Source organism: Alternaria ventricosa (genome assembly GCF_023758065.1).
Source record: "Alternaria ventricosa strain BMP 2768 chromosome Unknown scaffold_3, whole genome shotgun sequence".
NCBI lineage: Eukaryota > Fungi > Ascomycota > Dothideomycetes > Pleosporales > Pleosporaceae > Alternaria > Alternaria ventricosa.
The window spans coordinates 1,299,553-1,313,611 of record NW_026055683.1 but is presented as its reverse complement, the minus strand read 5'-3'; the positions used below and the strand labels follow the sequence as shown (position 1 = coordinate 1,313,611).

Genomic DNA, 14,059 nt, shown 5'->3' with positions numbered 1-14,059 from the left:
ATAACGAGCGTGGTCGTTGAGTTGACGATGAAGAGAATTCCAACGTATCAATTCGTAAGTTTTGGGTATCATATGCTTCGTGACTTTTGTGTTCGAACCCTTCTTTCTTGCCTATTCCAGCTCAAAGCATTTCCTCTTCCTCCACAGGCGCCGGAACGCTCTGCGCAATCTCAACATCCACCTCCTTGCCGTCGCCCTTGACCTCGCCATCTTTCACCTCAGCACTTTCCTCGGCCGCCACCTCTTCCTCGTCCATATCCTCATCACTGACCCACTCCCTCTCCTTCCTCTTCTCTTCCGCCTCCAACTGCTCAAGCGCAACCTGCTTCTTCGTCTTCTTCGTGCCATCGCCATTGACATCCTCCCATCCCTTGGCCCTATCCTTGATCTTCTGTTCTTTGCCTACACTCTTCATCCGCTTCTTCTCGAGCTTCTCCATGTTTTCCTCGGCACGTTCGAGACCCTTCTCGTAGCGTAACCGTTGGGCGCGGGTCATTTTCGTGCCTTTTTTCTGCTTCTTCTGGATGCCGGCATCTTTTGCGGCGAGGGCGTGGGTGTTTACTTTGGAGGGCCGCGATGGCGAGGCAGAGTCGCGGGTTGTATGGGCGGGTTTTTGGGCGGCTTTGTCGAGGTTGAGGGAGGGGGAGACGGCGCGACGGGCGGTGCGGGAGTGAATGCTCACCGCTGCGTGGTTGTTAGGAGTTATTACTTGAGGAAGATGTATTCATGGAACATACGGCGCTTCTTGACCTTTGCTGTCTTGGCCATTGTGTTGGTTTCTGGCTGTCGCTACAAAGTTCCGGTGGTATGGAGAGATTGAGCAAGGACGCGCGACTTAGTATGCTAATCGCAGTACGTGGTATACTCTCTAGTGAAATCTCGTGTGCAGTCGAAAGAAGTCTCAAATGGACCCAAAATCGCCAAAAGTCCCCACTGGCTCGTGAACGCGAACCCAAAATTCCGGATCCACTTGAGCCGCTAGCGCGCTCCCGCACCTTCCCCGACGACCCTTCAGAATCGCAAGCCTCGCCCTTGCCCGCGATATTCACGCCGTTCCGCCACCACCGCCGCCCGTCTCGCCCCGACTGTCGCACCCAGTCTCTCTCCCATGTCGCAGACAAACACACCGCCGCGTTTGCTCTGTCTGACTACATCCATGCGCTGGCCCGAAGGTTGAAAGACCCACCATTTGCGCCTGCAAGCGTTACCCATTCTCCTAGTTCAAAAGCCTTTCGCTACCGCCGCTCCCACAGCCTGCCTGTAGCAGCCTAGCGTTTCAAATTTATTCCTACCTTGCACCCAGCTATGAGCTACGCAGAGTACCCCGAATTCGAGGCCTATCAACAACGCTGGAACACAACCCAGTCGCATACCACCATCACGTCCGCTCTGCTAGGCGCTATCATCGGCCTATACGTCCTCTTCAAAGCCTTGGACATACTCGGAATTCCCGTCTGGGATTTTATACAGCGTTTTCTCGAGATGGCGACCGACGTCCTGCGTATGCGCAGCGCCTCCTTCAGCTCAACAACCTCCAACACCAGCGACAACGACACCACACAACAGGGCGGCATGTTCGGGAGCCTCTTTGGCATGAGTCCGGGAAATCTACTACAGAAAGGGGTACGAGGTGTCGCAAATGCCTTCTCGCATGGCCCCAGCGACGTGCCGCCAGGCCTGGGCAATATCAGCAACTCTTGTTACCAGAACAGCGTTATCCAAGGCCTCGCCTCCCTCCCATCGCTACGCGACCACCTTTCCAAGACGACCTCCGCACACCCCGCGCTTACCTCCGAGAGCACAAATGGCGCGCTATTCGACATCATCACTAAGCTTAACGACCCTGCGAATACGGGTCAGCATTTCTGGATACGTGGCAAGTTGAAGTCGATGAGCACTTTCGAGCAGCAGGACGCGCAAGAATATTATAGCAAGATATTGGATGCGCTCGACGAGGAGGTCAAGAAGACTGCGAGCAGTAAGAGGCGATCGTCTGTCTCGTGGCTTGAAGTTACAAAGAGCCTCAGTGACTCTAAGGACCTGGATGAGAAAGCGGAAGACGGGTCGGACAAGAAAGAGACATCGCCTCAGATTCCATCGAACCCGCTCGAGGGACGTCTTGCCCAGCGCGTTGGCTGCACATCTTGCGGCTACTCTGAAGGCCTCACGCTCATACCGTTCAACTGCATCACCGTATCTCTTGGCAGGAACTACAACTACGACGTTCGAGAATGTCTGGACGAGTATACCACCTTGGAATTCATCGATGGCGTCGAATGCGCAAAGTGCACGCTGCTCAAACTGGAGAAGACACTTGCACCCCTAGTTGCTGGCAAGCCGGAATCGCCGCTGAAGGCTAGACTAGACGCTGTACAGGAAGCACTTGAAAAGGAGGATTTCGAAGACAAGACACTGCTGAAGACTCTCAACGTGCCAAAGAAAAACTGGGTGCAGAGCACAAAGTCGAAACAGGCAGTTGTTGCGCGAGCGCCCCAATCGTTAGTCCTTCACGTCAACCGAAGCAGCTTTAACGAGTATACTGGTATGCCGTTCAAGAACACCGCAGGCGTCGCATATCCATCAGTATTGGATCTTGGCAACTGGTGCTTGGGTGGCGTTCCTCATGGTTCACAAAAGCCCGCTGCATCGGAAGAGGAGTGGCCAAAGGATCCTAGACAGTCGATGCTAGCAAGGGATGAGCCCATGACAGACTCGCCCTTCCAATACCGACTGCGCGCCGCTGTCACGCACTACGGTTCGCATGGTAACGGTCACTACGTCTGCTACCGTTCGCACCCTAAACCTGCGCCTAAGCCCAAGAGCGATGAAGACGCCGAAGTCTCGTCAACAAAAGACGAGGAGGCTGAAGACGTTGCGATGGAAGACTCACAAGAAGACTCATCGGCATCACAGTCAGAGCAGTGGTGGCGCTTCAGCGATGACAGCGTATATCCAGTATCCGAGGAAGAAGCGCACCAAGGCAACGTCTTCATGCTCTTCTACGAGCGCATCGATGAAAACAACCCTTCAACGCCAGATGCCAGGGTAGAATCCATATCTGTAGCAGAAGAAGCGCCTTTACCACCAGCTGATCTTTCTATCAACATGTCAACAGTAGTGGACGATGAAGCCATCAAGGTCGCCCTGCCTGAAGAAGACGATGACGACGATCTCCTCGACCCCCTTCCCACACCAAAACAACCACTTCCCACTCTTGACTCTGCGTCACCAGCACCTCCAGCCTCAGAGCCCGCCTCTCCCTCCCTCACAATTAGCACCCCCACCGAACCCACCCACCCAGTCACCCAAAACGACCCCGAAACCGAAGCCAGCGACGCAGAATCCGAAGACGCGCCTTCCACCCAACTCACCTCGGATTACGAGTCTGAAACCGATGTTTCGACGCCGCCGAAATCTACGCCTACTCTGCCAAAAGTTAGTCCGCACCTTATGCGCACGGCGGGGAATGCGTCGAGTAGAGGGGATAGCGGGAGGCAGAGTTTGCCGTTGGTGTCGGCTACGTAGTTTGTTAGCGGCGCAAAAAGGATTAAGCTTGAGGGTGCGTGGTATGGTGTTGTGTAGAGTAGTGGGCAGTGGGCAGTGGCGTATAGTATTGGCGCGTGATGAGAACGAGAGTTTCGTCTTTCTTTGGAATTTGGCGCTGAGGTTACCTGTTTGCCCGACAGGGTCAGGTTGGCGTTATTGACTTATCTTTCTGTGTGGTAGTGCATAGCTAGTTTCTTGAGGTAATCGCTATTCTTGAGTGTCATGCTATCAATTCCTCAACCGTAGTACTTTAAGTTTTGTTCAACGTGGTGTGTGGTAGTAATATTCTCAGCCCTACTATGTGTGTACTCATCTATGCTAATATCCCGTACTTCGCTCCCAAAATGCAATGCTGAACGCTCCCATACATCATGCATCTATATACATTATACATCAACCAGATCTTGGTCTCACACTTGAGAGCCCTGCATCACAACATCCCCATCCCCATCCCCATCATCAACTCCTTCCTGCGTCCCCGCCAGACTCGCCGTGCCCTCCTCTCCACTTTCCTCGTTCCAATTCTCACCCCTCCAACCCATGCCCGCCCACTCCCTACCTGCGGTACGCATAACAGCGTCAAAGTCTACATCGGCATCGAACCACCTATCTTTCCTCTTCGTTTCCCTAACGCCTCCTTCAAGTGCTACACGACTTGCTCGCGTGGTTCGACCTCTTTTGCCTCCTATCCCACCAGCACTGGTCAGTAAGCTCGACATGCGGACACGTTGTTCTTCGAGGATCTGCTCGTGGGCTACGATGCTGCGGACGTAGGGCGCTAGGTCGAGCGTGATGATGCTAAATGTGCGGTCGAACGACGATGGTGTGAGAGTAAATGAAGTGCGCTCGGGGAGGAGTTGATCTGGTGGCGCGGCGAGAGGGTCAAGGGCTCCCGCGAAGTCAAGACGTGTGAGGGTAGTGTCTGCATTTCGGTTTCTGCGATGCTGGAGTATGGCTTTTGCGTAGTCGGTTTCTGTGCGCAAATGGGAGGTTGTTGATAGGCTGTGGCTTTGCGAGAGGTCCGGGTATGTACGCTGGATGAGGAGATGCGTCTGTGTGGAAAAGGCAGTGTCGAGATTCAAGAAGTCTGAGCTATGATCGACTTGAAGTAGAGGTGCGGCAAGGGTATAGCTAAGGCGTGCTTTGTCGGTGATCAGTGGCTGGGTGGAGTCGGTAGGCTGGTCAGAGCTGGACTCGTATGCAGGCAGGTCGACACGACAGAACACGTCAGCGGCACTGAGTGAGTCGGTGTAATCCTCCAGACGCGCGAGCTCTTTCAGTTGGCCAGCCCGATCCGTATTGGGTGTTCCGGGTGACTGTGCACCGGTTGCTTCAGAGACTCCCCACGCCGACGGGCTGATACCCCAATCAGCCCAGACTTCTTGCAAAAGCTCTTCTTCCTTATCAAACGCCGGATTGCCCTGCGTTTCGAAGACGTTGTGTGATAGCCAACCCATGCCAGATGTATATGTGCCTTCACTGGCAACTCTCAATGTTTGACCGTGTTCGTCCAAATCTTTACCAGGTGGCCAACGCTGGTACATCCACTCGAGGCCTCCCTTCCTATCGCCTACAGACATCTGGCACCAGAAGTCAAGTTCCATGATACTAGCTCGTAGGTCGTGGTCCTTCGATTCATACATTTCTTTCACGGTCTGCCGCTCCAAGATGTGACCTTCCCTGCCAGCAAGAACAAGCAAGTAATCTGTAGCCAATTCCACGGGAGGGGGTGATAGCCGAAGGACAGCTGCAAGGGGCAAGTCTTGCATGGGTATCTGTCGCTCATCGTTGCAGGTGATGACGATGGGACGCTTGGACAAAGAGGCAATCTTTGTAATTTGCGCCCAGAACTGCTGGTCTTCCTCGAAGAGTATATCAGCCTCTTCGATGAGGATCAACGATTGCTTCTGCGAGTTGCGAGAGGCTTGTGCCATGGGCAGTGTAGCCTGAGCTACGGGTGCTGGGCCTTTGCTGACTTCTGGTATCTTTGCCTTGACTTTCGGTTTGACCGCTCCGGCTCCGGACTTGACTTGGAAAAAGGATGTCATTGTCCCTTGTCGGCCACTGCTGATGTCCTCTTCTAGAGCAGTGTCTCTTTCGGCATCATTCGCGTCGTCGAGCGCTTGAGCAGTCTCTTGCACAGACGGTGCGTTGCGTTTATGATTTACGAGGTGGTTCCCGGTCATATCACCAACCTTATCTTGTATGTCCTTGCCTGAACGGCGCATACCGGCGTGAATCTCGAACACTTCGAAGCCCATTTCCTTTGCGACAGCATGCACAGTCGCGCTTTTCCCGCAGCCGTGTGGACCGCTAATGAGTACGACGTTCTTGTTACGCGTCCACTGCGGTAGTCTGTAAGATCTCGGCTGTGTGAAGCTGGCCCCTTCCACAGCTGGGAGCATGACCATGTCCTCCTCATCTTCTTCATCGTCCGCGACAATAAAATCGTCTAGAGCTTTCTTCCGCTTCTTCCGTGGCGGCTGCTTGACATCCAGCGTAGTAGCGACTTTTGCTGCGCCGCTTACAGCCATGACGGTCAGACTTTGTAACCAGTCTTTGAGAACCACTGCGTCCATGCCAGTTTGCAGAACGTGCGATGTACTCTTCGGGCAGTACTTCAGAGTCCAAGGTTGGGACTCGCATCTGGCTTCGTCAAATGGCGTAAGACAATGCTCGATTTCTTGGAACAAATCTTTGACAGCGGGGTGAGACGGCGGATTCTCTGGGAGCTCTGAAAAAGGCAAGTGAGCCAGCAGTTGTTCACGCACCCGGCGCTGGATCTCCGACCCCGTAGTGAGTAGCCTTTTGGGCAGACGAACATCTTCAGGAGGCTCAAACTCAGAAACTGATCGATTTTCGCTCCTACTGCAACCGTGAAGGCCTCGCGCCAGCCTCGCGACCACGTTCTCGTGTTCCGGTAGTATCAGCACAGCTTGCTTCAACTTGCGAGGTCTGAGTGGCAATTGCATGCATGTGGTATTGTCCAGACGCAGCGATGGGGATTCCAGGTTGCGGACATGCGCGTTCTCACAAGTGGGCCAGGAGACTTCGTTGAGGCCAGATTGTTTTCCCGCATTACTTGTCTGCAATCCTCGCCTAAAAACTGGTGGACCCTCAGGCGATGGGTCTCGTCGAGTCTCGGCGCGCAGCTTTCCCGGGGTCACAGCGCTCTTCCTTGGGGTCGGAGGTGGCAATTGTGCGACGACTTTTGCCGGGAGAGCGTCACTCGGGGGTTTTCCGAGAAAGAAGGGATGTGTGCTCTTGGCCGGCCCAGCTGGTTTCGATGTCGCCTTCTTTTGGGCCGCTGGACGCGCTGCCAGCTTCTTCTTCGCGTTCAGAATCTCCTCAATCTTCTGGCCCAAAGCAGATCGGCTTGCTGCATCAGCTCCGTATCGTATGACTGTCACGGTGGGAAGTATCTTTGGTTTCGCGCGCGGGCGACCTCTCCTTTTCTTCGGTGACGCTACGGTATCGAAGGCTGGTTTCGGTGGGCTGGAGACTAGTCTGCCGCTCTTGGTGACTCTTATCTGCTTCTTCGGGGTTGTTTTCTGAGATTCGTCTGCGACGGGACCGGATGGGAAGGCGGCTGCATCCAAGTCTGGCAGAGGCTGTGTGTTGGGCGCGGCAGCTTGTTCCTGTATAGAATCTACCACCATGTCGTCTGTATGAAGGGCTGCTTCTGGTAACCCTTGCACCTCAATTGGCCTCGTAGCTTCCACCTGCAGTTGCTGGTGCCAATTGAATGCATTGGGCTCAGATTGGGCTAAAGTTGGTGGAATGGAAGGCTCTGGCGACGCAGTCTTCTGTCTCTTCCTCCGCTCGTGGTTTGGGTCGACCTCTAATGAAGCCTCCACGGGTATGTTCGCGTTGCCCGAGTTGGCTTGATCGTTGTTCTGTATCGTCGGAGGGCGAGTGAATTTGTCTAGAGAGGCTTGGTTCTTCGCGTGAGAAGCTACCTTTTTGCTCTTTGTGGGATCGGCCTTTCGTGCCCTCTTCTTCTGTCCTTGAGTGGAATTGGCATCGGCCTCGGTGGTTTCTGGATCGTCGTGTGCATGATCGATGGGAGTTACGTGTGCGATTGGAGATGGGTCTGGTGCGTGGCCGTCTAGAAATTAAGTAAGCGCGAAATTTACGAGTAGTATGGTGGCATACTGGTAGCTTTGGTAAAGAATGGATGTACGTTCTTGCCCTCTAGATTCATTGCAGGTTGTACTGCTGTGAGGGCCATTTACAGATTGTGAGATTATGCGAGTAGTCCAGACATGAGCGAGAAGCAGATATAGTAGGAACAGGGTGTGGCAGGTGATTGCAATAGCCGGAGGTGCAGGGTGAAGGCGTGTGGTCGTCGTCGCCGTCAACGATGATCGAAGACACTTCTGGGGACACGCGACGTGACGCGCCGACGCGCTAAGGGCGCCACTAAGAGCCACACTTTAGCCTCAGCCAAGATTTCGCACCGCCTGCCTTTCTGCCGAAGCTCCAATCTTTTTTTCGACAGACAATCGACCGCGCAACCAAAGCACGCGCCTCACCCTACGGTTCACGCAGACCTCAGCTTAATAGATACCCGGGTCTGGCAAACATCATGTCGTTCGACCAACCGATTGGCGCTCCCTTCACATTGGCGTCGCTGTCCAAGCCCATCGGCTCCACCAACGGCCATGTTCACGCTGCTGGAGTATGCAGCATTAGCGGCATAAAGAAGAGGAAGCGCACCGAAATCGCAGTCGGTGTTGATGGAGAAGGCGTCTCTATATACAGCGTAGGTACTTTTATATTGCGACATGTGATATGCGCTCAAATCTTTTACAGCTCCAAAATCCTCAACTCGTCACTTCCTATGCGCTACCGCCGAGCGCAACCTTCGCGGCCGCCCCATACTCGATCTATCGCAAGGGCTCTTCGAGAACTTCGACACAGCGCTTCACCTACGTTTCCCTAGCCGCGTCGTCACCGGCCGAGAAGCCCTCACTCGTGTGCTTCCACGATAAATCATCTGGCGACCACACTGAGACCAGCAAGACCTCGTATACGCCCCCCGATGTTGCGCGCATCTCGACACTCGACTCGCTCCCTGTCGCACCTGGCGGCTCAGCTAATGACGCGACGCACGATATACTGGCGACATACGACAATGGAGATGTCATGTCTCTGTCGGCCGATCTACAGGATGTTAAGTGGGCCGTGAACTTGAAGGTCCTCCTGCCGTCCAGAGGCACCGACGTGGATATCGAGCATGTCACGCTCGCTAGTGCCAGGTCGGTCATACGAGGGCTCCTGCGAAGTCGACAAGACATCGCTACCATCTTGGATCCCACTCCAGACGAAACCTCGGATCTTCTCGACCTTGTTCAGGTTCTCTGCATCATCGAACGTAAAGCAGACAAGACGAGGACACTCACCCTTGTTCAAGTACAGCCAAGATCCGTCGATCTCACTACGAACCAGCTCTCGCCGCTCAAACACCTAGTTTCGTTGGACCTACCGCAACCAAAGGCCTCAGCTGCACGGGCTCCTACATCCCAGATCGCTCTATACCCTTCCAGTGGTGCCCTTCACATTTTCGCAAGCGGAAATCTGCTATCTTACGACTTGTCTGGAACCGTACCAAAGCTTCAGTCGGAATTTGTGCTTCCCGGGTCGGCTGTCGACTCGTTCCTCCGAACTTCACAAGACGTCATCTTCACCACGTCGCAAAATACATGCCGAGTGTTCGATGTCAAGTACAACTCTTTGCAAGCTGTGCAATCCATGAGTCCTAGTCCGTCCACATCAGAGTCTCTAAGCCCATCGAAGAAGAGGAAGCATACCCAGCCAGAGAGCGACGAGCAGAAGGTTTCACCATGCAGCCTCGTGGCGTACTACGCCGATACCGGACTGATTGTTGCTGCCCGAGAGGACGAGATATTTGGTATGCAGTTTGGTGGAGCAGGATCGCGCAAGAGGACCAAGACCGAAGGTACTCTTCTTATCGACGCTCTTGGTAAGGGAATCGCACCAGAATCGACTCTCAGTACAGCCGACGCCCAGAAGTGGCAGGAGCGAAAATGGAAGCTCAACAAATACGCCACAAGGGGTAAGATTGCAAAGTTCGAGCGATCCTTTGCGACAGACCTGGGTATCGAAGTTGAGTCTACCGATGCCGCTCAGAAGCATGAGAATGAGATAAACGGCGGACCCTTGACGAACGGAGGGGGCCCGAGTCTTCCTGACGAGGACGCCATGGTCGTTGACAAACTCGACGATGAAACTTCCAAGGACGACCTGCCCCGATGGACAATGCCTAAAACCATTCCTGGCCACCAACGACAGCAATACCGCCAGTATGCACTATACGCATTGAGTAAGATTTTCTATTGGGTAGATGCCACCGAAGAGGAATCACAAGGACACTTGAGGGTCGGCTTCTTCCCACCCAACGTTTTTCAGTGGCTTCTACAGATTGGACATCTTACCAAGGAGTCCATCCGCCGATCCCTTTTTGATGGAACAAACGAAAAAATGCAGTCAGCTTCCGCTATCGTGGATGGGGATATCGTCAAGGCTTTGGTCGAATACGATCCCGATCTGCACATCCTCTCGGCGGTACTCAATCACACCCAGTTCCTCCCAGTGGGCGAGGTCGTTCAAGCTATCAAGCTTCTCATCCAAAGTATAGATGACGAGCCAAGTGACAATGAAGCAACTAAGCTTTTGACGAATGGCACCAATCCATCAGACGATGACATGGACCTGGACTTTGCTACCGAGCTCGAAGCAGCCTCGCACGAAATCGATCATGCCTTATCGGTGCTTGACCATGGTCTGTTGACGCGCAGCCACACACTGCGACCCGCTCTGATCCGGCTCCATACCTTCTCAGCACCAATAGTCAGTGCAACTCTTCGCTCAATGTTGCCGCGACGAGATCTCGAATCGCTGATTCGCCTTCTGCATCTGGAGTTGAAGAACGGTGGGTGGTCTTCGCCACTGGGCTTTGTAGACATAGAGTCGCCGGATGCTGAGAACTCAGGCGATGACCCCGACGACCATGCAGTCGCCATTATCGCTTCTCTTCTCTCTACCACTCTCGACGCCATTGGCGCAGGAGCTTGGTTGGCTTCTGTCGGCACAGTCTCCGCTTCAGAAACCGGAGAAGATATGCTGAAATCGTTAAACCGGGATGCATCTGTAGCACTTAGTGGTTTCTTCGAAGCTCACTTCATCCGTGGTCTACTTTCAGAGTTCCTACGCTACGCTTCCACCGTACCGACATCCAAGAAGCCCTCTAACAAGACGTTGGAGGTACAAGGCAAACCATTCGGTGTCGCCAGCAAGCTTAGTGGGGAAGAAGACTTGCCTATGCTGCCGCTTGGAGCCAAGGCAGACCAGGGCGTGGAGAAGATGAAGAGCGGCAAGGGAGGAAAGAAGGAGCCGCGTAGCAAGAGAGAGATGGGAATGCTGATCAGTAAACGCGTGCCGAAGTACAGCTTCGAGCGCATTGTTGTATAGGGCATTGCTTTTGAAGTTTGTATATAGCAGCATATACCACAGATCGTACGAACTACCAAGCATCTTCTTTTCGGCGTTACCAATACAGATAGACCGGACGAATCTGATAAACCTTCGCGTGCCCACGCCGCATGCCGACATTGCGACATTGCAATTACAAGCGGATGACAACCAGACCGAAGGCCCGAATGGCTGGGATGTCCCTGTGGCTAAACCTTAGATCTGTCTTAGCGCGCTGCTTAGCCACTCACATCACGGACCATGACGTCGACCGCGCGTGTGAAAAATGCCGAACGCGGCGCGACTCTCGCGTGCGGAGGATCGGTGACCCCTATGGGGATTCGTTGGGAGATCTAGCCCTGGTGGACTCTCAATAATGTCTTGACTGTTGCTCGATTCATCTCTCGCTACCTGCTCATCTACCTGGGTAGTCGATTGAACTCACAGCGCCACAATGGCGTCTACCGCGACGGGCCGGAATGTTGCGGATAAGGAAGAGGTGGATTCCACGAATACAGCAGGAGAATCACCACGCGGCGAGCAGGGACAGTCGAACGAATACCACCAGGATGCGACACTTACAGAGGACAAGAAAGATGGAGACAAGAAAGAGAAGAAGCCGTCAAAACTCAAGGCAGCGTGGACCAAACTCGGTCTGGATCCGGGTACGCTCATGATGATGGGCAAGGCGGCACTGCCCCCGACAATTTGCCTTGCGATGTATCAGGCGACGCCCGTTGCGCAATATTTCACTACCTTGGGCTACCTCACGGCTATTATCAGTATCCTAGGATTCTGCATCATGCCGCGCGCAAAGTTCATTCAGACGATGACGATGAACATACTGGCGACTTGCGTTGGTTCGGCTCTCGCTATGCTCATGGTTTGGTCGGGAGTCAAAGCCCGACAACATACGACTGTACCTGGAGCACCACCACAACGGTATAACTCTTCGCAGTCGGCAGTCCTTGGAGTGTGGCTTTTCTTCCAAATCTATGTCATCAATGCTATGAAGGCGAAGTTTCCGCAACTGGCTTTTCCGGCAATCATTTATGCAATTCAGGTCAATGTTGCAGCGACTAATGGCTTCTTGTTCCAAACAGTACCGCAATGCGAGTCCTTCATCAGAAGACTGCTAGTGGCGTTCTTGACTGGTTTTGCGATCGCAACGGGGGTGGCCCTATTCATCTTTCCTGTCACATCGCGTAAGGTGGTGATGAAGGAAGCAGCGGGATACATTGGTTTGTTGCGAGGGACTCTGGGCGCACACAAGAACTACATCCACAGCCTGGAAACAAGCGACATGTTCGGCGAAAAGTACGTGCCAGAGGACGGAGATGGGAAGAAGAAGGCAAAACCCAGATCGGAAGTAACGGCTATCAAGAAGATGACTGGTTCACTGCAGGCGTTGCACGGCAAGCTTACCGCGGACCTACCGTTTGCAAAGCGCGAGATCGCATATGGAAAACTCACGCCAGACGACCTCGAGGGCATGTTCAAGAACCTTAGGGCGATCATGCTTCCAATCTTGGGTCTCGGCTCAGTTATGGATCTTTTCGAGCGGGCGGCTGAAATCAACCACTGGGATGGACAAGAAGACGAACATGACGAGGAGATCAGAAGGCAAACCGTTCAGGAATGGAACAACATGTTTCAATTCGTTCATGAGCCGTTCAACAACATCTTCCAGGCTCTCGATGATGGACTTGCACACGTTATGTTCAAGTTGCAGCTGGCCAAGCCGCCGAAAAAGAAGAAGGGCCAGAACCAGGACGACGCTGAGGCGAAGGGTGACGCTATCAAGCCAGGAGAACCGGGCTTCGCGGAGTATATGCAGAAGCAAGCCGACGCCTTCTTCAGCAGGAAGGAGCCTACTTTGCGCCATTGGGTCGAAACCAAGGGCATCAAGCTTCGCGATGATTACTTCTCGTCTCCATCAGCACTGGACGAGGAAACTCTGAAGCTCATGCCCAGCATCACCACACGAAACCGGGATCAACGACAGCTCTTCATGGTACTCTATGTCATGTTCCTACTCAACTCTATAAGTCGATCCGTGATCGAATTCGTCAAATTCGCAGATGAGCGCGATCAGGCGACTTTGAAAAGCAAGTTCATCTGGCCTGGTGGACGGCGCTTCAAGAAGTGGGCCAAGAGCATTTTCGCGAGCCAGGACTCCACCTCCGACGACGAAACGACAGTTGCAGGTTTCGACAGGAGCAACACGACTGTTTACATGGGCGAAGCGTATAAAGAGAAAAAAGACCCCGAGCATCTGCCGCCTGCAAACGCATGGCAGAAGTTTGGCAATGGTGTGCGTGGCATCTCACGTTTCCTGCGAAGTGATGAGTCGGCTTTTGGTTTCCGTGCTGCGTGTGCGACGATGAGTATAGCCGTTGTCGCTTTCCTCCGTCCGACACAACAATTTTTCGTCGAGCAGCGCTTGGTCTGGGCGTTGATCATGGTGGCCATCTCTATGACTCCGACAGCTGGTCAATCAATTTTCCAGTTCATACTCAGGATCGCAGGTACCGCCGTCGCAATGATAGTAGCCTGGCTCATTTGGTACATTCCTGGGCAACAAACTGCGGGCATCCTGGTTTTCCTTTGGTTCTTCGTCGCAATCGGCTTCTACATCCCATTGAAACGCATGGATCTCGTCATCGTCGGAATGATCAGTGTGGTCACTGCTACTATGATCGTCGGTTATGAACTCCAAGTTCGCAAGATTGGAGAACAAGCCGCGACAGCAACAACAGGACAACCTGCATACCCCATCTACACACTCGGCCCCTACCGTCTTGCCACTGTGGTGGGTGGTCTAGCTGTCGCCTTCTTCTGGACTATTTTTCCTTACCCCATCACCGAGCACTCTGCGCTCCGACAGAAACTTGGTGGCGCGCTATACCTTTCCGCAAACATGTACAGCATCATGCACGAACAGGTCATGGGCCGCATTCGTGGTGAGCTAGGCGGCGACGAAGAGACTGACAAAGAAAGTCCAGGCTACCAGCTTGTC

At 53.6% G+C, this 14,059-nt stretch overlaps 4 protein-coding genes across 4 annotated transcripts; 2 read left to right on the top strand and 2 right to left on the bottom strand.

The window, feature by feature from the left end:
* Positions 1 to 121: 121 nt before the first annotated feature.
* J4E93_002376 (uncharacterized protein) lies at positions 122 to 768 on the bottom strand (the record flags this gene model as incomplete). The annotated part of the gene is made up of 2 exons (XM_049340323.1): positions 122 to 684; positions 738 to 768. 2 exons carry the CDS (start codon positions 766 to 768, stop codon positions 122 to 124), a joined length of 594 nt encoding a protein of 197 aa, XP_049202645.1.
* Positions 769 to 1,305: 537 nt separating this feature from the next.
* J4E93_002375 (uncharacterized protein) lies at positions 1,306 to 3,525 on the top strand (the record flags this gene model as incomplete). Its single annotated transcript, XM_049340322.1, has 1 exon — positions 1,306 to 3,525. The coding sequence occupies one exon, from the start codon at positions 1,306 to 1,308 to the stop codon at positions 3,523 to 3,525; it is 2,220 nt and encodes a 739-aa protein (XP_049202644.1).
* Positions 3,526 to 3,956: 431 nt separating this feature from the next.
* On the bottom strand, positions 3,957 to 7,750 carry J4E93_002374 (uncharacterized protein; the record flags this gene model as incomplete). The annotated part of the gene is made up of 2 exons (XM_049340321.1): positions 3,957 to 7,654; positions 7,702 to 7,750. 2 exons carry the CDS (start codon positions 7,748 to 7,750, stop codon positions 3,957 to 3,959), a joined length of 3,747 nt encoding a protein of 1,248 aa, XP_049202643.1.
* Positions 7,751 to 8,134: 384 nt separating this feature from the next.
* Positions 8,135 to 11,040, top strand: J4E93_002373 (uncharacterized protein; the record flags this gene model as incomplete). Its single annotated transcript, XM_049340320.1, has 2 exons — positions 8,135 to 8,311; positions 8,362 to 11,040. The coding sequence occupies 2 exons, from the start codon at positions 8,135 to 8,137 to the stop codon at positions 11,038 to 11,040; spliced, it is 2,856 nt and encodes a 951-aa protein (XP_049202642.1).
* Positions 11,041 to 14,059: the final 3,019 nt, after the last annotated feature.